We start from the raw sequence: 21,984 nt of genomic DNA on the forward strand, positions 1-21,984 counted from the left end.
TTTAAAAAATTAATACACCCCCTATTTTTGAATCAGAATTGGTCTCGTCTTTTGTCTTGGTTTTGTTCTTCTGTATATAGACGTGTTTGTTGTGTGTACTGGCATCTTCTCGCCAGAGGGGGCGCTCTCGTGCCGCTGTGGGTCTAACAGGGAGAAGGAGTTTCCTGGCTCTGCGCATGCGCGGCTCAGAGTAAACGAGCTCTTGCCAGAGAAACGTTGCATCAACTCGTTTCCTGTGTGATCCACAGGTAGGATAAAAGGCAACTTTTATAAGCCCATTTAAAATGTTCTGTAAATATAGAAAGATTAGTTTTGTATAACTTGGATGTGTAATTTGGACAGTTTTATATTAAGGTTGATCTGTTGCTTTTCATTGTTGGAGCCTCGGGATTTTGGATTTCTTTAAATCGCTTGATTAGTCAATGTTGTGCTTGTATTTGGGTAGCGTTGTAGTATTTTTATTTTTCATAAAAGTGTATTTATTTATGGTGGGCTCGATCTCCTTTGTAACCGCTGTAACGGTTCTAACTGCCAAACGTTGGCGTTTCCTGTGTAGATGGATTGTTTAGTTCAGTTTGGTTATTTTAATTTAGGATTAGATTTTCTTCATTTTTGCTATCATGTTATTTTATTAGTGCATTTTGTTTTATTTTATTTCTTTGTGGAAACTCCGGATGTTGTTTATTGAACAACATACAATATTGTAATTGTATTTTTGTATTTATTTGTTTGTTTTTCTTTAATTGAAAATGTGTCTCAGAGTAAACGAGCTCTTGCCCTGTAACATTGTATCAACTTGCTTCCTGTGATCCACAGGTCTTGGTTGCACAGGATTCATCTGCCTGTGTACCACCTGGTACCGGTTCAGATTCCCCTGGGTCTGGTGCCGCTAACACAAAGCAGGAAAACGGAGCTAAAGTAAAATAAGACGTGACGGCAGCGTGAGGAATCCCACCATGGAAAAACAAACGGATCCATGAAGCATTTGGGATTTTACCCCCCAAAAAATCCCAAACCCTAACCCTGCCTCAGAGCTGCTCCATCAGCCGCAGATTTATCGTCATCATCAGGGATTATCTGCTGAGAGGAGCAGGAAGCCACGCTCTGGAATATGTGCATTAATAACTAAACAGAGTTTCCCCCAGTAAACCTGCTGAGCCCGGCGGTCGGGGCGCCGAGGCGTCCACCACTGGTCCACCGTGTTTTTGTAGTAAAAGATGTTAAGTAGACAGGAAATGTAAAAATATTACTGGGTAATTACATATTATGGGAAAACATAGACAGTGAAACGCTACCTAAACCCAGACCTAGTCTAAAAACAACAAATTAAAAAATACAATTAAAATGAATATCAATTATTTGCACTTCTGTTTAATCCAAATTAAGTCAGCGGCTCCATCAGGCCCCCAGGGCTTCAGGGGCCATAAAGGCTGATATTAACACAGATGCATAAATGTAATATTTGTTTATTGAGGTGATCAATGCTGCTAAATTTGATTTAATGGTTTCAGCATAAATTAAAAGATTTTAAATTGTTTAACATTTAATTTTAAGGGGCTGGAAAGTTTACATTGTAAAAGTTCAAAGAAGAATATTCATAGTTAAACTGTTTTGTTACCATAGCAACAATCTGATGCTGTGAGTTTAATCTTTGAGTTTGAGATTTTGAGTTTGTTCACAAATACAAATTAATAAACTGCAATTATAACTGATTGTTTTTGGTTTGGCCAGTTAATCTACTCTCTCTCTCCCAGATTAAATCCAACCCAGAAGCTGTTAGAGATGCTGATGGTTTTAGCAGCAAGAGGGGCCCCTAGGTCAGATTCTGCTCCAGGCCTCATGCAGCCTTGGACCGGCCCTGCAGGATGAGTTCAATCTGCTGCACTGAGCAGAGATGAGCAACAAACTGGAGATTTAATTTAATGCTGCTAATGTGGCTTTAGTATCTCTAACATTTCTGTCTGTTGAGTTTTTAATAAGAGTCACAGAAACTGTTTTGGTTGCTCCAGTTTATGGGACGAGTTTCTCTGATCTCTGTGCTCATTAACTCTGTCTGGCTAAGTGGACAAAGCATTTGGCATGGTTTGATTCTTTGTGTAACCGTAAAAATAATAAAATAATATAAAACAAGCGTGAAGCGTGACTACCAGGAGGGCGTGAAAGTTCCTCACCGGGCTGAACCTGCATGATGAGGTTAGCGCTGGTTCATTAGCCACTAACACTCCGACCAACCAGAAACACAGACATGAACTTTATCAGCGCAGACAGAACCGGGCGCTGGGCAGCGAGTTGAGATGGAAACGTTGCACAAAATTATTTGTCCACAAAGATAAATCGTTCTCACCGCTCCCTCAACCCTCGCCTCTGAAAGCGCGACTACAAGCTATTCCTGGTTCACATATTGCTGCACAACCAGAGCTAATGCGGCAGGTTTTAGACTCCTACCTTGAGTTCACCAAAGAAACATAATTCAGAAACATACAGGAGGTTCATGTACATATCCATACAGGTCAGCCTGTGTCCAGTTTGAGTGAAAGGAGGCGCGCGATCCACTTTAGGTAAACTTAAGAGATAAAGCAGCGGCAGCGCAAAGCAACGTGCAGAGGCGCCAGCTCTATGATTCGTCCGCTCTCCGGCTTGAAATGCATAAACTATACACCTGTCTTTTAGAAATAAATCTGCTATGTGAGTGAAATTCTCAGAATAACAGAGACGCTTGCAATTCAGCTTTAAGATTAAAAAAAATATTAAGATTTTTTTTTTCAATTATTAATTTTTCTAAAAATAAAACAAGCAACACCTAGTCTGGCAGGGGGCCTAGTAAAGCATGGCGGGCCGCCAGGCTTATTTTACACTGGGAGAAACCTGCTAAATATCATTTTTAATGAAGTAAAACAGGAAAAAATAACTGCATCCTCTCTGTAGTTTATTTCTAATTAAAAAATGAAAAAACAATAGAAAAAAATCATCCAGCTTTGGAAATAAAGAAATTTATCCAGCAGCTTTTAGTGGATTACCAGTGGATTACCAGTGGATTATCAGTGGATTACCAGTGGATTATCAGTGAATTATCAGTGGATTATCAGTGGATTACCAGTGGATTACCAGTGGATTATCAGTGAATTAACAGTGGATTATCAGTGGATTACCAGTGGATTATCGGTGGATTGTCAGTGGATTACCGTAGCAGACCACGGCGGCCCGGGCTCCTCGGTAGTAGATCCGGCTCATGGCCTCGTAGCGCTCCGATCCGGCCGTGTCCTGTGAGGAACAACATGGGAAATTTAAAGAAACATTCCTCATTTTAAATCAACAACAATAAGATATTCCTGATATGAAGCTGCAGATCATTTCTGTCAGTTTGGAGGACTTGTCATCATTCACCTTTGACCTTTATGACTCACCCAAATCCCCAGAGTGATGACTCTGTCTGCGACCTGGATGGGTTTGGCCACAAACGCAGCGCCGATGGTCTGAGGGCGACACAAACGCAGCTTAATGTTCTGATCCGAATATTTATTATGAAAAATGATCACAACTAGAACATGACATTAATCAAAAGTTTACATGCACCAAGATCATTTCAGTTATTATTTAATCTATCGATTATTCTGACAATCAGATTACAAAACTGGTACAAGCTGCACATTTTTACAAGTTTTTTTAAATATAATATTAGAAATACATAAACATAAACTAATAATTCAATCCTTTTTAAAATAAGAAAATAAAAATTTTATTCTCTTAAAGTCAGTAACTTTTTACTTCTTTGATCATTTGAAGCAAAAGACGAGAAAAGATGTAGATCAACACAGAGTAGAGATTATCTGGGGATTATTTATTGGATTATCAGATTAATAATTCACCAGCAGAAGGTTTTATTGCAGAGTGTGAACCAGGTGAAGCTAAATGAGAAGTTTAGGCTGGAACAGTTTTTAACTCATATTCAAAATGTTTAGATTTTGGTTTAATTTCTGCTCTGAATGTCCTTTTATTAATCTAGTTAATGATTCATAAATTAGTGGATTATTTAACCGCCATTAATCAGATGAATGCTTTCAGTCCTAAAAGACACAAACTGGCTGAAGGTAAATCAGAAAAAACTGTTTAGATTAGAATTACCAAAGTTATTTCTGATGAGACACCTGGAGAGTTTGTTGGCAAAAAGTGAAACCTGACCTTCACCTGACCTTTATTTTATTAGTAGAAACAGGAGAGGCGGGACTTCCTGTTTTCCCGCATTCAGCACCTTGGAAAAGCTGAGTGAAGCTGACACCCCACCCACCTCAAAAAATTCAGCAAATAGTCTGAGTGGTTAGTGCTCCGTTAGTGCAGGTTTGTGCAGTTAAAATTTTCGTTTGTGCAGCTTTCGTTTTCGAGATATTAAAAATTATATTTTAGGTCATCCAGAGTTCACCATCCCCCCATGTTGCTCCAAAACAAACCAAACTGGGCTAGTTCGTTAGTGCTCCGTTTGTGCAGGTTTGTGCAGTTAAAATTTTCGTTTGTGCAGCTTTCGTTTTCGAGATATTAAAAGTTATAATTTTGGCCGATGACGTCACCATCCCCCCATGTTGCTCCAAAACGAACCAAACTAGGCTACTTCGTTAGTGCTTCGTTAGTGCAGGTTTGTGCCGTTAAAACGGACGTTTGTGCAGCTTTCGTTTCTGAAATATTAAAGATTATTTTTTAGGTCATCCGAGTTCACCATCCCCCCATGTTGCTCCGAAACACACCAAACTGGGCTACTTCGTTAGTGCTTCGTTAGTGCAGGTTTGTGCAGTTAAAACAGTCGTTTGTGCAGCTTTGGTTTCTGAAATATTAAAAGTAATAATTTTGGCCGATGACGTCACCATCCCCCCATGTTGCGCCAAAACAAACCAAACTAGGCTACTTCGTTAGTGCTCCGTTAGTGCAGGTTTGTGCCGTTAAAACGGACGTTTGTGCAGCTTTGGTTTCTGAAATATTAAAAATTATTTTTTAGGTCTTCCGAGTTCACCATCCCCCCATGTTGCTCCAAAACAAACCAAACTGGGCTACTGCTCATCATGAGATATTACATAATTTTCTTTCATACGCCAATTGACTTCACCTAAATTGATGACTGTGGCCTGCTCTGGACATAACCACAAAGCAAGCAGTTATTAATTTCGTATGTTATTGTGTAAGTTAAATTCTGCAGATTTTCAGCTGTTGTACAATGTGTACCTTCTTTTGTTTTGAACTTCAATAAAGATTTACAACAAGAAGAAATTTGTCTCATTTCAAGAAATGTTTTTAGAAAGTAATGTTTTCTCACCAATATAACTTTCTCCACAATAATTGAATCCTGTCAATACAGGACATGCGGCTGTGACCATAACGTAATGTGTGTATTTGTATGATTGTTTAACTGTGCTTTGGTTTCGGAGGTGGTTTCAACAATTATATTCACATTGTTGACTTACTTTCTGCTGATTATGCAGCAAAAGGGTAAAAAACGACAACAACAAAAAATCCATAGCTAACATGCTAGTTGCTTGAGCAAATAAAGTTTTTGCAGAGTAAAACCGGAAGTGCACTGCAGCGTCATTGGTTCAACAAAGTTCATCCAAGTAATGTACTTAATATTTAGTAAGTATATTTTATATTAAAAAAATATATAAAAACAGTATATAAAAAAATTGCTTAAATAGTAGAAATGAGAAACTGGGAAAGCCAACTTAACTTTTTTTAGTTCAAGACTATTGTAATTGTGCAGCCTCTGCTAGAATGTCAATGTTTTGTGGCTTCTTCGAAATTATGTAGACCAGAATTATTATTTTGAGCAATGCTAATCAAAGTCTTTTTATTTTTAAACTAGATGCCTCGACAGCCAGCAGTGGACAGAGAGTCTCTTTTCGCAGTTCTCTGCAAGTCAAAAGAGGCTATCCTAGAAAACGGCAATAGCTGCCGCTGTCTGGACAGAGCTAAATCAGTAGATGGGAAATAAAATGTCTGCAAAAGCCCTGTACACATTTGTAAAGCTAAACAGACAAAACATATGGTCAAGCTTGGAAATAAATGATCAAGAAAGTGATCCTGAAAGCCCCGTGAACACAGAGTTTCACTCGGGCACAACTTCTTCTGGACAATTTACAGATTTTCAGCTTGAAGTTCCATTTGAAGAATGGGTTAAATTTAAACCAGAAAGAGTTGAATACAATGACAGTTTTCATCATCTGGCAAAAGGGAATACACAATTTTAAAACCTGGCACTTGGAGTCACATAATTAATGATCTGGTATGGAAAAAGTTGAAAAGCACATGTACATTTGTATTGCAAAGAACAAAAGTTTATCCAACTGTCACTAGTAAGTACATTGATATCAAAGGCTTCTGTAAAGAGTGTCAAGGCCATGTTAAAATGACATGTGACAGAGAGCCAACGGTCAACAGCCCAATGGTGCTCCAGTGCTCCATCCAAGGTGCCGACATCTCCCTGCACACTGGCCAGTCCAAAAGATTCATGTCAGGAACCCTTCGTGCACAGGTTTCAAAAGAGTTGTGTGAGGGTAGGATGGAACCAGCTGTATGGGGGTCAGCAAAGGCATCAGAGTTGATGGATATTGGAGATCCCGAGAAAAGTCACCTTCCAAACCTGGCAACCTTACGAAAAGCCAAGCAGGAGAGAAAAGATTTGAAATTATGTATTGACAGGATTCAATTATTGTGGAGAAAGTTATATTGGTGAGAAAACATTACTTTCTAAAAACATTTCTTGAAATGAGACAAATTTCTTCTTGTTGTAAATCTTTATTGAAGTTCAAAACAAAAGAAGGTACACATTGTACAACAGCTGAAAATCTGCAGAATTTAACTTACACAATAACATACGAAATTAATAACTGCTTGCTTTGTGGTTATGTCCAGAGCAGGCCACAGTCATCAATTTAGGTGAAGTCAATTGGCGTATGAAAGAAAATTATGTAATATCTCATGATGAGCAGTAGCCCAGTTTGTTTTGTTTTGGTGCAACATGGGGGGATGGTGAACTCGGAAGACCTAAAAAATAATTTTTAATATTTCAGAAACCAAAGCTGCACAAACGTCCGTTTTAACTGCACAAACCTGCACTAACGGAGCACTAACGAAGTAGCCTAGTTTGGTTTGTTTTGGTGCAACATGGGGGGATGGTGACGTCATCGGCCAAAATTATTACTTTTAATATTTCAGAAACCAAAGCTGCACAAACGACCGTTTTAACTGCACAAACCTGCACTAACGAAGCACTAAAGAAGTAGCCTAGTTTGGTTTGTTTTGGTGCAACATGGGGGGATGGTGACGTCATCGGCCAAAATTATAACTTTTAATATCTCGAAAACGAAAGCTGCACAAACGAAAATTTTAACGGCACAAACCTGCACAAACGAAGCACTAACGAAGTAGCCCAGTTTGGTTTGTTTTGGAGCAACATGGGGGGATGGTGAACTCGGATGACCTAAAAAATAACTTTTAATATTTCAGAAACCAAAGCTGCACAAACGTCCGTTTTAACGGCACAAACTTGCACTAACGAAGCACTAAAGAAGTAGCCTAGTTTGGTTCGTTTTGGAGCAACATGGGGGGATGGTGAACTCGGATGACCTAAAAAATAATCTTTAATATTTCAGAAACGAAAGCTGCACAAACGTCCATTTTAACTGCACAAACCTGCACTAACGAAGCACTAACGAAGTAGCCTAGTTTGGTTCGTTTTGGAGCAACATGGGGGGATGGTGACGTCATCGGCCAAAATTATAACTTTTAATATCTCGAAAACGAAAGCTGCACAAACGAAAATTTTAACTGCACAAACCTGCACAAACGGAGCACTAACGAACTAGCCCAGTTTGGTTTGTTTTGGAGCAACATGGGGGGATGGTGAACTCTGGATGACCTAAAATATAATTTTTAATATTTCAGAAACGAAAGCTGCACAAACGAAAATTTTAACTGCACAAACCTGCACTAACGGAACACTAACCACTCAGACTATTTGCTGAATTTTTTGAGGTGGGTGGGGTGTCAGCTTCACTCAGCTCCTTGAAAAAGTTTCCCAGCCAGTTGAACATGATTATAGTTTGTAATAAGATCAAAGAGTAAAAATAGATAATAATATTATTGTTACTATTATAAAAACAAAGCAAGTGAAAACCGAAATGCAGCATTTTTAAAAGTTTTTGCTGAGTGAAAATAATAATGAAGAATGACCGACTGCAGCCGAAATCCCATTTTAGACTAACTAGTGTCAGAGAAGCTTTCCCCAGTTATTCATGCTGAGGTTTTCCGGTTAATTTCCACAGAACAAACTGCACCAACAGTCAAACGCTCTCAGTCCTAAATCTTCCCCAAAGGTCAGGCATGAAGAACGAGTCGCCATGCTGAATACTTGAAACTGGGGTAGAGATGTTTGTCATGTCGGACAAACAAAATATACAGTCGGGACGATCTCCTGACGATCGGTGCCCGCTACGAACGAGATGTTACAGCTGATTTTCAACGCTTGTTCAATATTCCGGGGGACATGGCGAGGAGCCCCGGCGCGCCGTGGATTACCATCGCAGCAGGGAGGAAGCGACGGCGGCGTAGAGAGAGAAGGCAGAAGCGGGGCTGCAGGACCGGCCTGCTAGCTAGGCTACGGAGGCAACCACACAAACCACCGCTCCCCAGCCTGTTTCTCTCCAACGCCAGATCCCTTGCAAACAAGATGGATGAACTGAGACTACAGGCTGCATCTCACAGCGCAGTGAAGGACAGCTGTATTCTTCTGATCACGGAGACCTGGCTGCATCCAGACGTAGCGGACTCTGCCATCGGGCTAGCAGGCTACACAGTACAGCGCCGCGACAGAACGAAAGACTCCGGTAAGAGCAGAGGAGGAGGGCTCTGTGTGTACCTGAACAACACCTGGTTACTAACACAGCGACTGTCATCAGCCATTGCTGCCCAGACCTGGAGTATGTGACTGTTAGATGCAGACCAATATACCTCCCCAGAGAGTTCACCGTAGTCATGGTAACCGCTGTTTACATACCACCGGATGCTAATGCTAAAACAGCTATTGGACTTTTGCATGGCAGCATTAGCCATCTGCAGAGCATCTATCCAGATGCTGTGCACATCATAGCGGGGGACTTCAACCATGCAGACTTGAAGACGGCGCTCCCCAAGTTCCACCAGCATGTAAAGTGTGCTACAAGAGAGGCTAACACTCTGGACAAAGTCTACTCCAACATCAAGCTAGGCTACAGGGCTAGACCACTTCCTCACCTGGGTCAGTCCGATCACCTGTCCCTGCATTTAATTCCTGCTTATGCCCCCCTCAGGAAAACTGTTCCAACCATCACCAAAACCATCAAATCCTGGCCCCAGGATGCGACACAGCAGCTGCAGGACTGTTTCGACAGGACAAACTGGGATGTTTTTGAACATCAGGACCTGGAGGTTTTTACAGACAGTGTACTGTGCTATATCAAGAACTGTATTGACACTGTAGCTGTGGATAAACGCATCCGGGTCTTCCCAAACCAGAAGCCCTGGATGACTCAGGAGGTCCAGCAACTGCTAAAGACCAGGAATACCGCCTTCAGGTCTGGGGACAGGACGCCTACAGTACAGCCCGAGCTAACTTGAAGAGCGGCATCAGAATGGCTAAGTCTGACTACAGGAGGAGGATAGAGGGCTACCTTGATAGCAACAACAGCAGGCAGGTGTGGCAGGGAATCCAGCATCTCACCAACTACAGGACCAACCTCGCAGCTGCGGAAGGCGACGCCACGTTGGCAGAGGAGCTGAACCTCTTCTTTGCCCGCTTTGAGGTGAAGCCAACAGAGGCAGCCACACTACACCAAGCAACCCACAACACCACACCCCTCGCTGTAGAGGAGCACGAGGTGAGGCGCACACTGCGGGCTGTCAACCCAAGGAAGGCTGCTGGACCTGATGGCGTCCCTGGACATGTCCTGAAAGACTGCGCCGATCAGCTGGCTGGAGTCTTCACCAGGATCTTCAACCAGTCCCTAGCCCTGTCTACAGTCCCATCCTGCCTGAAATCTTCCACCATAGTCCCCATACCCAAGAAACCTCACATCTCCTGCCTCAACGACTACCGGCCAGTGGCACTAACCCCTGTGGTGACGAAGTGTTTTGAAAAACTGGTCCGGGGTCACATCACAGCACTTCTCCCTCCTGGCTTTGACCCCCACCACTTCGCCTACAGAGCCAACAGATCCACAGAGGACGCTGTGATCACGGCCCTCCATGCTGCTCTGTCACATCTGGAACAGCAGGGGAGCTATGTGCGGATGCTCTTTGTAGACTACAGCTCTGCTTTTAATACCATCCTCCCTCACAGACTGGTGGACAAACTGGGGGACCTGGGCCTCCCTCACTCCACCTGCATGTGGATTCTGAGCTTCCTGACCAACCGACAGCAGAGAGTTAGGGTGGGAAAACATACATCCACTGCCCTCAGCCTTAGTACTGGCTCTCCACAGGGCTGTGTGCTGAGCCCCCTGCTCTATTGTCTGTACACATACGACTGCACCTCTGCCCACCACAGCAACACCATCATCAAGTTTGCTGATGACACCACAGTGGTGGGGCTCATCTCAGGAGGCGACGAGTCCGCCTACAGGGGTGAGGTGGAGCGGCTGTTGGTGTGGTGCAGGGAGAACAATCTGCTCCTCAACAACTCAAAGACAAAAGAACTCATAATAGATTACAGGAGGAAGAAAACGGACATTACACCACTAACCATCGGGGGAAAATGTGTGGAGAGGGTAGCTGATTTCCGTTTCCTGGGGGTCCACATTGAGCAGGGCCTCACATGGAACATGAACACCTTGGAGCTGATAAAAAAGGCCCAGCAAAGACTGAACTTCCTGAGGGTTCTCAGGAGGAACAGCATCAAGGAGAAGCTGCTGGTGTCCTTCTACAAGTGCTCCATAGAGAGCATACTGACCTACTGTATCTGCGTCTGGTATAACAGCAGCACTGCGGCTCAAAGGAAAGCTCTCCAAAGGGTTGTGAATACAGCCCAAAAAATCATTGGCTGCCCTCTCCCCTCACTGGAGGACCTGCACAGCGACCGCTGTCTAAGAAAAGCACAACACATCACAAAGGACACTTCTCACCCCGGACCTTCTCTGTTCACACTGCTGCCTTCAGGCAGAAGATACAGAGCAACCAGAACCAGAACCAACCGTCTCAGAGACAGTTTCTACCCGATAGCAATAACAAAACTAAATGCAATCAAAAACAACCGTTAATCATCATAAATGATGTATGTGAGAATGTGGCTGTTCTTATTTATTAGTTGTTTTTTTTTTACCAGTTATTTGTTAATTCTTACATTGTGTGTGAATTGTGAGACAGTTATTTTTTGTTTTTAAGCATATGCACCGACTGATGGCACCTTTTAAATTTCGTTGTCCTTGTGACAATGACAATAAAGATTTATCTTATCTTATCTTATCTTATCTTATGTTGAGCTCAGAATCACTTCTGTGACGGTGAAACGCACCGTGACCCGACAGCTCTGACTTTCCTCTGAGGCCACAAACCGCAGAGCAGCTGGACTCACGTTCTGGTACGGCCCCACCAGGAAGCGGTGGTGGACGTATCGCTCCACCAGGCTCGTCTTCCCCACGCTCTCCTTTCCCAGCATCACCACCTTGGCGTCCACGCGCATGGCACTCATGGCGGCGAGGCGATCAGTCAGGGAGTCACCGGGCGGCTGAGGGAGCTGCATGAAGAAAACACAAAGAAATACAGTTTATGTCAGGAATAAAGTCAGAAAGGATGAGATGAAGAAAGAAATGTGATGGAAATACTAACATTTTTCCATATTTATCTAGATATCACAGTACCTAGATGCCACGTTTTTCCATGCCGATTATAAATCCAAATCAAAGTATCACAGGGACAGAATTAAACATTTTTTTAAAGAAGATCCATAAAAATAACAAAACAGCTTAAGGTTAACCAACCAAACTTAATTTAACAAAATCTCAGATGTCAAACCAGATTTTAAAAACTATTTCTATCTGGTACCTTCACTATTTATGGAAGATGATTAGAGGCAATGTAAACAAGGGACTTTTTCAAAAGTCACATTTATGAGATCAAAGTCATAATTTTAGCTTTAGCGAAAAAGAAGTCAGACTATATCAGTGATGGGAAATAATATATAATGATCAAATAATTTATATTGCTATTTTCACCCTGTGGTTTGTACAGGTCAGTGGTCCCCAACCTTTTTATTACCGCGGACCGGGGGAGGGGAACCGTCAGATAATGCTTCTGCATGCTGGTGTTCCTGCTAAAGCCTTTTTTGTCGTTGTTTTTTGCCCTACACAGTAAATTTCGCAGTATTAAATATGCAGTGTTAAAATTCACTGACTCTTTCACAGCTAATACAACAGATTGAGTATAATGCCGCCTGGTTGGTGTAAATTTCCAGCGTCTATACACGTCATGTGACAAGCTCCGCCCACCTCCTCCTCTCAAACCAACAAGTCTAACCGTTGCGTGGACGCCATTTTTCTCCTGCTTGAACAACTGTGGTAAGTTTCTTTTTATAAGATAATAATACCATTTGAATTGTTTTATATAATATTTAATTTGTTCCCCGTATATGAGTGAGTGAGTTTTGTTGTCTTAATACTGAGTTTAATACGGCTAACCTGACCGAGTGAATGCCTAGCTTAAAATGTCCGCCTTAAATCCATGTCCAAGCCATATTGCATAGATATGTGTTTTATTTGTTTATTTGTTTTAGAAATGTAACAAATTCAGCAAAAAATGTCTGGGTTGAGAAAAAATAAGTCTCATGTTGGCTGTACGGCTTTTCAGGTCAACAGTAATGCTAACCGTCCAGCTTTTTTTTTTTTTCTGCTAAGTAAATTTCTATCGGCGTTTGCTTGCGTTGGTGCCAGGAGTTTGCTAAATTAGCTATTAGCTGCTGTGCTCCTTTGTTACGTTAGTCCATATTTTATTCGGGTTGTGTATTTCTAACACAGTTGGGTTCATTTTCAATTACAATTGAGTGACATCTCATTATGAGCGGGATGTTGTGACTTGTGACCGGCAGCCTTCTGACCTCAGCGGTGCTAATAGTCCAGCTAGTTTCATAGTTAACACTGAGTTTGGCGCCAGTGGTGATTTGCGTGCTCTCCCTCGTGCCCAGCATAATGCCTCTACTGTAAACCTTGCTTGACTCCTCCATTAACCGTTGCTAATGCTAATGGAAAAGCCGAAAAAGAAGCGAGGCAATTTAATGGACTGTTCTAGTTAGGCCTGTCACCATAGCAAATTTTGCTGAACGATTAATTGCCTCAAAAATTACTGTGATAAACGATAATATTGTTTGAAGACCTTTTTACACTGATTTAATGGAAATGACGTAATAATGCATGCGATTTCCTGCCAAAGTTAGATACACTTTATTTTCAAAAGAACACTTAACACTGAAACTGATAAACAAAATAAACAAAACAAACAAAAACAAAAATAAAATGGATTCTCAGTCTCCATCAACAAAAAACGCACTTGAAAAAAAACCTAAACAACATAAAGCCAAAGTGGAAATAAATACTGCATTCAACCAAAAGAGTGCAGATTATGAAGTCTGTATATTATGTTGCCCTTCAGTAATAATTAGATTTAAATAGAGAAGATGGGCACATCGACTACCTGATGCAATAATTCACACTACATGATTTTTGCTCCTATTTTTCCCCTTACAACAATCTTAGAAAGTTGGTCTTTCTAAGATTGTGAGGTGTGTTACGGTAGATCGTCGTTTCCGCTCCGATCTAAATCAGGGTTTTTCCCTGACTGGGCGCAGCCTGTTGAATGTGACAGGCAGCCAATCAGAAAGCGCGGATTCTCCTCCGTGTTTTCTGAGGGGAAATTACGGAGGGGAATCCCAAACAGCTGACACGGCGCAACCCGAAGTCCAGCGGACATTGGAGATGATATGTGGAAACAACATTAATGTTTATTCAACATGCAAAGAATATAGAAATGACAAGAGGAGGAGTTGGAGCGAAATTGCTACGCAGTTGATAAACCCAGTAACTTTTCAGCTGTTCTTTGTTAACGTGACATAAATAGGTTATAATGATTTTCATTCAGTCAGGACTTTACGCTGACACTAGCCACATGCATTGCAGGTAGATTGTAGTAAAGCATTGATTAATGCCTGGTTTTAAAATTAGTTAACTGAACTTGTAGCCATTATTTTGTGCCCATTGTTGGACACCACATGGCCGGACCGAACCCGGTCCGGAACCGTTATACCTAGGATTTCTGTCTGTCGGGTAATGTGTGGGTCTGTCAGGTTTTGAAAATGGGCCGACAATCGGCCGACAGCTCTAAGATCGTGTAGTGTGCGCTGGGCTTTACACTAAGGAAATGAGGAGGGGGATGGGGGGAACCGGAGTTGAGCCTTTTTTCGTTCTGTGTCATTAACAGAAAGAGAAAAAGGCCGGAAGAGACGATAATGCCGATAATTAAAATGACGTTGATAGTTTTAATTTGTCGTACGATTAATTGATTTATCGTTTATCGCGACAGGCCTAGTTCTAGTTGTTGCTAAAGGAAAGGGTATTTAGTAACTGTCTAACCTACAAAAGACTAAAATGTAGTCAAATTACTTTGCGCCCAAGCTATTAACGTGTAAACTTTAATCATTGTGTTTTATGAAAACAATGTAATGTAAGCTGTATTAGTTTGTGAAGCAGTTGGCACATGTTTCACAAATTGAAAGCCTTCCAGTACTAAAGATGAATGACTGAGGAATTATGTACTGCAGGAACCATGTTGATTAAAACAAGACTCGGCGAGCTGCAGAAATTTGTCCGACTAACAGTACTGAATCTGAAGGAGTTTTTGATAGCAGGTAAGACACTGGTAGCTTTACACAGGAAGCTATGAGGTGCTTGTAATGTTACTTCACATTGTTTATTCAAAAGTAATGTTCCAGAGTCTATGCACATGTGAGTATTAGAGCAACATAACCTCATAATTGTGGTTTAGACAAGCATCTGTCTTTTTCTCTAGCATTTGCAAACTTTGGCGTGTCAGCTATAACAGAGGGCGTGAAGGTTGTTGACAGTTCTGGGACTGAGTTGGATGAAGATGTATTTGAGGATGTTGTTAAGGATCCCTCAGCTGGAGTCCTAACCATCAAATATGAAACTGGTTTGTTATATTTGTAGTTCATGTTAGTATTTAATAAGCTTGCTATTTCATTGTGGTTAGTGTTTTTTGTCTTTCATCTGCTTCTCTTATGGTCAGAATTTGTCTCCATGGTGGAATTGCCTGAGGAATCTCAGCCAAGCTCATCGGATTCTCAAGAGACACTCATTCTTTCAGAGAGTCCTTCCGCTAAACGCCAGCGCCTGGACACAAGCTAAGCATGTAAGAATTGACACGCAAAAACAAAAAGTATTTAGTTTTAAAAGCCTTTATCACTGTTTCCCCCAGAAAACCTGCTATGCTCAGAAGGGGTGCTAGAACAGTTTTTGTGTTAAATGTTAAAAGTTACAAAAAAAATCAGAAGTGCAATAACAGCTTGTTAGGCCAAGGGGCAGGTGCAGAGATGGGGCAATTGGTTTGCACATCCTCGCACCAAGTTCAGTGCGTCAAATTTAGCTTACTTTGTTTTTACTGTTACTGGTGCATAAAAAAATGAACAAGTAAAATAAACAAATAGATCCTGGTGATCCACCAGTCTTATAACACACGCTGCTTTATTATCGTTTATATTTGAAAAGAGAATGTTGTTTTTTTTTTTTTTTTTTACTAACATTACTGTTTTGATATGTATTTAATAAAAGCTGAAATGTTTTGTTGTTTGAAGTTGGTGGAATCCATTTTTAACAATAAACTTGGTTGTTGTTAAAAGGATCATGAAGGAATATAATCGAAGCGAGTGCCTCACAGATGAAACCAGAAGGAAAATGGTTAACTTACTGGCAGCTGACATGACAGAGAAGAACGGGTCAATTGTAAATAGGCTTTAGTTAGCTGTCTAGATGAAATTAAAGATTTTGTTAAATCCAGTGCATACCTTGATAATATACCTTAACCAATTAAATTTTGCAGGACATCACCACCCAGAGAGGTTAAAGAAATGTATGCCAGAGGAATTGTGAGCTTATTCCCCTACCTCAGTGATCCATTCTCCAGGAATGGTTATGTAAGTCATATACCATAATTGACTGTGTTACGGTGAACACAGTAACACATTGAAAACTTTTAGTTTCTATCAGATTATATGTTTAATCTGGAGTCTATGGATGCGTATACGCATCTTTTTACATGTGATTTGTGGCAACGCAGCAGCAAGACTCCGCCTCCCCCAGTCTCAATTTCAACTTGTGCTTAAAGTGCACATTTTAAACTACACACCAGTTTTTAAATTGTGTTAATAGGCCAAGTAAAACCGGAGGTATGCTAAAATAAGTAAACCATATTTTTCCAAATGTCAGAGAAATGTTAAAAACGGGCTTTTCTGGGAATATGACAGGAAATGAGCTTCAAACGCAAAAAACGAAACACAACATTAGATTTCTTTGTTATTGGAAATGTCACATCTTCAACAAATAATTTTATTGCTAAGAAACAAAGTGAAGTTGCTCACGTTATGGTGAAAGAGAAGCGGAAACGGAGTAGCGGCAAAGGTAGTGAGATCGTGAAATTGATGCAAAGTTTGGATATCGGGGCGATCGGTGGCATCCATAAGTAATTAGTTCTTAGCTTAGTGGTTTCAGTTCCGTATATAAAGAATTACCTGAAGAATGAACGCGCAGCGGCGCTCTGCTTTGAGCTGGAAGACGAAGAGGGGAAACCTGCAGCCGCAGTCTGGGAGCAGTGAGGATTGCCATGATGACGATGGCGGATCAATCATTCTTATTAGCAACTGACAAAGAGTATCAGAGACTGAGAGATCGATGAGATCCTGGCAGTTTAAGAGGCAGCTACTCAGAGATCCAAGCAGGGGAATGGCGGCGCTGCGCAGCTGCAAGGAGTCGATCACTACGTGGTGAGGCAGAGCCACTCCCCCAGCAGTTAGTAGTAAACAGCTTACAGCCACGGCTAGCTCCAACAAGGTTTTTCTTATAGTCCAAAAGACCTTTTTTACCTTGTTCCCCCAAACAATTGCACATTTTTTTATCATCTTGTTTTGACCTATGACGTTTTTTCGAAAATTGCATACAAACAAATGAGGAATTGCCTTCATTTTCATGCAAATAATGTTGTAAAACTGTGTTGTTTGCAATATCTTTTACATAAGTTTAAGAAATTTACAGTATATATTGTAATTCTAAATTATAAAAACCATATTTTGTGAATATTTGACATTTTCACAGTGGAAAAAATGTACATTTTTCCAAATCGGATTTTGTTTTTCCTGTGACTCAAGGTCCAAAATGCAGCCACAGTATGTCCAAAACTAAAAACTACGTGTAAATTCATAAAGTTCAGATTGTCCTGAAAAGAATTATACCACATAAGGCAATATTATATATAATATAATGGTTTCTATTGGGGTAAAATCAAAATTGGCCAAAAACAACCATATGTACCTGGACCCTAGAGGGTTAACTGATACAGTTGCTTTGCAAATGAGTTTCCTTAGGTTGCAGTTGTAAAATTGCTGCTGAGATATATATATATTTTTTTACATTTCAACTGTGTTTTATATAAACCTTTTAAAAATATAACAATGCTATAAACAGTTTAAAATCATAAATCCATTTGTGGACATTACCTTTACCAAGTTATATTTAAACTCTGAGATGTCTGCTCTCAGCAGATTTGCTGGTTGTGTCAGTCAAAATCACCTGATCTGTCATTTTATTGGCATTTGACTATTTTCTGATTCAATGCTTGTTGTGGTAACTTTGGTTTGCACAGAAATTCTTCATCAGCTTTTAGCTATGATTCTGATGTTCCTGTTTTTATGTCTGTCTGTTTTTGCCATCCCTTCAATCCCCTAGGAGCATTATTATGATGCTGCAACATACTCTCCGTCTTTCCATGTTTCAAAGGGTTAGGGTTAGGTTATTATTTATTTTGATAAGTTTAGAGTCATGTAAAAATTGTGTATTTTTGTGACAAGTCAAAAATGAATACAATTAATGTGGCCGGGAGATGTTTAAGTTTTTTACTATCTACATCCTAGGTGGAGCAGGATTTTGTCCTGATATTTGGAGAAGATGTTTCTGGAGAAATGGACGACCACGTTCAAGAGAAAGATCATCCAACAAAGCAGAAAGCTTCCAACCACCAGTGACCTTGAAGAACTTCTCCTGGCAGCTGATACTCCTGAGGATGGCACTGAAGTGGATGATGACATGAGTAAGGATGACCTTCCACATTATGTAGGATTCAATTATTGTGTGAGCTTCACTTAGCGATGTATACATAATTTAAATTGCATAATCACTAGGTTTTGATGGTCAATTCAACATCAAATTTCTCTTATCACAGGTTGGGACAATGACCTCTCATCGATTTTGCTGCTGCTACACCTGATTCCCCTGTCTGCCTTGGGTCGGCGGAGACCAGGGAAGGCGTCTGCCTCCCAAGCAGAGAAGCATCTTGTGGTCTTCAAGAAGGTTTGTATTTGTTGCAAATTTTAATTTTATTCACCTTCCTCTCTTGGTGCTTTTGACAAACTGTTTAAGGCACATTATGTGTTTGCTACAACATACAACCCCATGCTGTGCAACATGTTTACGTTCATCCAGACCACTGTGTACAATATAGATGTAGGTAAAGTGAAAGAAAGTCCTCGGGCTAGGTTGCTTCACTAGTACTTGGAAAAAAAATCTGTTTGGCATTAAGAGTTAAGTTGCACAAATGTACTTGTTCGGTATATACGAGTAGATGGTTCATGGTTACTCGGATGGAAAAACTCTTTGCCTTAAATGTACTCTGTCAAGTTCGAGCCGTCTATTGTAAAGGGATGTACACCATGTGACACTACCAAAAGTTAACAGTGGATCTTAAGAATGTGCTTTTGTTCAATAAATAAGTTAAATGCATTTCTGTGGTAACTTGATTTTATTCAATTGTACATTCAACTCTACAAAAGTGTAAAAATAGCACTTCATATTTATCTGTGCATAGTTGTTTTTTCACAGCTAAAGAGTAAATTATGAACACAGTAGTGTGTCAGATTAACACTCATAGGAGTTATATGAGCCTCCAGTGTAAACCCTCAATGACTCAATGCAGTGTTGAAAAGCATGAGAATAAGTTGTTTTTTCACCATTATGGAGTAACTTATTAACTCTGATAAGAATCATATTTACTCTTATCAGAGTTATTTGACTAGGCGTGTTACGTTTTATTAACACTGTACAGTGTTAAATTTTAACTCTATTTTGAGTTAAATTGTACTCTGAAAGTGGAACACTATGGAAAGAGTTAAATTGACACCAATTCCTATAAGGACCAAATAGACTCAGACACAGTGTTAAATTGAACTCTTTAAGTGTTGATTTAACACTACAAAATTTACTGTGTATTTTTTATTTAGTTTAACCAATTCTGATTATGTTTTTCTTCAAAATCGCTGAATTTTCGCATTTTCCCATTCAAATGCTCGGAGCGCAGCAGGTGAGGCAGCAGTGAGTTGAGTCTCACCTGGACTGATCAACCTCTCACTAACTGCACTGGCTGCTATTCTATGGGAGCATGCTCCTCCTGTCTGTACGTCGCCAATAAAATGGTTAAAACATTTAATATTTAAACTGATTTTCCATAATTTAGCTTACTTAAATAATGTTCAGTGTTTGTTGTCACCAACTGTGTGTGTAACGTGTTTCTGTGCTGAGCAGCGATCAGAAACCAGAGAACAGATTGGAGGTGAGGCAGGCAGTTCTCTGGCCTCATGGCAGGGGGCGCTCATGATCCCAGACATTGTGACTCCACAACTGCAGAGTAAGAGACAGTAACAGCGAGCTAGCCACGGAGCTAGCCATACAGTAAAATGCAGCGATATATTTATAGTTTTCTCCTCATACCACAGCAATAATAATCGCACAACAAACATTAACCCTAAAACCAAACCACTGCAACAGACTGAATGTTCTGCTCTTTGTGTGGGAAATATTTCAGTGTTTTTGTGGCGTTGTTGTCAGTTGCTATGGCAACGAGTCTGCGCGTAGTGATACAGAGAGCGAGAAAGACGTGGTTTTGAGTTTTACTTTAACGGTTTTTCCCTTTGCTGTGGAGCACGAAATTAATAATATCTACATGTCCAAGTTTGATTGAGTTAACAGAATTATTCTACGGCGGCAGCGCGGCTATGATGACATGAAGAAGAAAAGTGTTTTTGCCCTCCAGCGTTGTCCGCATGCGTGAAATTTCCTTATGTAAATAACATGCAGGGGGTCTATATTTGTAAATCTGATTATGATTAAGTCAGAGCCTCACCAGCTATGACCTCACCGCACGTTACTGATATATATATTTATAAACAATAAAACGACGTGTTTTTATTGAACCTATAACCTACATTATTTCCTACGGCAGAAAGTTGGAGTCACTAAAAAATTGACTTGACTTTCAAAATAAGTAAAAAATCTGAATTTGTCGACAAAAGGAAATTCTGAGAAAGGTCTGCTTCCCCCTTTCTCTGTGATACAGAGTAAAATCGAAACTTTAGTCCTACCTGTAGATAAATGCTGCTGTGCGTTGGGAAACGTAAACATGACACAGCAGCAGAGCGCTAACATAGCCAGGCTAGCAATGCTAACCGAACCGAACCCCGTTACAAACTCACCTGGTTGCTAGCGTCACTCCCCCAATCTCTCTAAACATCCGATCACGTCCCGCTTCCAGCAGGGAGCCAAACCGCTTCTCACACCCGCCTACCAGGCCCGTTTCGAGGCTGACACGCTGCCCAGCAGCTGGCTCGTCATCTCCGTCCAGCAGCGGGTGGAGGAGCTCCGACTGGATGGCGGCGGAGGCAAAGTTAGCTCCGCTCGTTGCGCAGCGGCTGAAATCACAATCCGGTCGCCAGAAAGCGGACGATACAGAAACGGTTGGAGGCGGTTGAGCGGGCCGAGCGGGTTCTCATTCAGAGGACGAGATGTTTGTGCCTGGGCTGGGGACAGAGCTCCCGCTGAGCTTTGTTTGGTTGGTTAGGTCGGAACTAATGAGCGAGCGCTGCTGGTTTCCAGAAACCGGAAGTGGTTGAGTTGTTCGAGACATTCTCCGGATGTTTTTCCTCCTAATCATTAAAATAAAAGCGTTACTGTTTATTGAAGCGTTTTTTTGTTTGTTTTGATTTTTTTAAAGAATTAATTATAATTAATTTATGAGGAGTAAGCCGAGCAAACAGTACAGTTAGTAATGTAACAAGTAATAAACGTAAAAACCAATATCATACCTATCTCTAAAATAAAATGTTTTGTAAAGACAAATATTACCTAAGCTAAATATACTTTAATTATAAATAAAAACCGAATTATATTGCAACTGTCTAATTATTTAGAATAGAATAGAATATACTTTATTGATCCCCAGGGGGAAATTGCTTATTTATTGAAAGCTACTCCATCTTAGGTTATAAATACAAAGTTTGTAAAATATATATACCTAAAAGTGATAAGTTCAAAATGACTAGATATAAACAAATAAATAACAAGCAATCAACATGCAATATATTAATCAATAACTAACCTATAAATGAGCGCAATTGTTTATTTAAATTGTTGATTTAAATAAGGGTTTGTTTACTAAGGCCAGTTTAATGCGTTTTAGCTACACTTTGTTTTGTAGTGTTTCTATTTTTGATCAGAAAATAATGTTCATTTTGTCTAATGATCTCCATAATATAGACATATAAAACAATGAAATATATTATGTTCCACATAAAATTATTGGGTAGGGTTAGGGTTAAAAAAAACCCCTCATTTTTGACAAATTAAAAGTTAACTTGCCACTTACAACATGGCG

The 21,984-nt window shown here is 40.5% G+C and overlaps 1 protein-coding gene and 1 long non-coding RNA gene across 3 annotated transcripts in view; one reads left to right on the plus strand and one right to left on the minus strand.

The window, feature by feature from the left end:
- Positions 1 to 21,223, minus strand: part of rab24 (RAB24, member RAS oncogene family) — a 26,983-nt gene extending 5,760 nt beyond the window's left edge. Inside the window, exons 1-4 of one of the 2 annotated variants that reach the window (XM_032576888.1) lie at positions 20,807 to 21,223; positions 11,525 to 11,746; positions 3,405 to 3,473; positions 3,183 to 3,261 (exon numbers count right to left, since the gene is read on the minus strand). In XM_032576888.1, the coding sequence (XP_032432779.1) occupies positions 3,183 to 3,261; positions 3,405 to 3,473; positions 11,525 to 11,701 (325 nt within the window). In that variant the 5' untranslated portion in view covers positions 11,702 to 11,746; positions 20,807 to 21,223. The remainder of the gene's footprint in view (positions 1 to 3,182; positions 3,262 to 3,404; positions 3,474 to 11,524; positions 11,747 to 20,806) is intronic. The other variant, XM_032576889.1, reaches the window with a different exon arrangement.
- LOC116728635 (uncharacterized) lies at positions 15,150 to 19,073 on the plus strand. The gene is made up of 4 exons (XR_004341007.1): positions 15,150 to 15,207; positions 15,304 to 15,426; positions 18,197 to 18,372; positions 18,505 to 19,073. It is a non-coding gene; the product is annotated as an uncharacterized LOC116728635 (long non-coding RNA).
- Positions 21,224 to 21,984: the final 761 nt, after the last annotated feature.

Source organism: Xiphophorus hellerii, chromosome 11, assembly GCF_003331165.1.
Source record: "Xiphophorus hellerii strain 12219 chromosome 11, Xiphophorus_hellerii-4.1, whole genome shotgun sequence".
Lineage (NCBI taxonomy): Eukaryota > Metazoa > Chordata > Actinopteri > Cyprinodontiformes > Poeciliidae > Xiphophorus > Xiphophorus hellerii.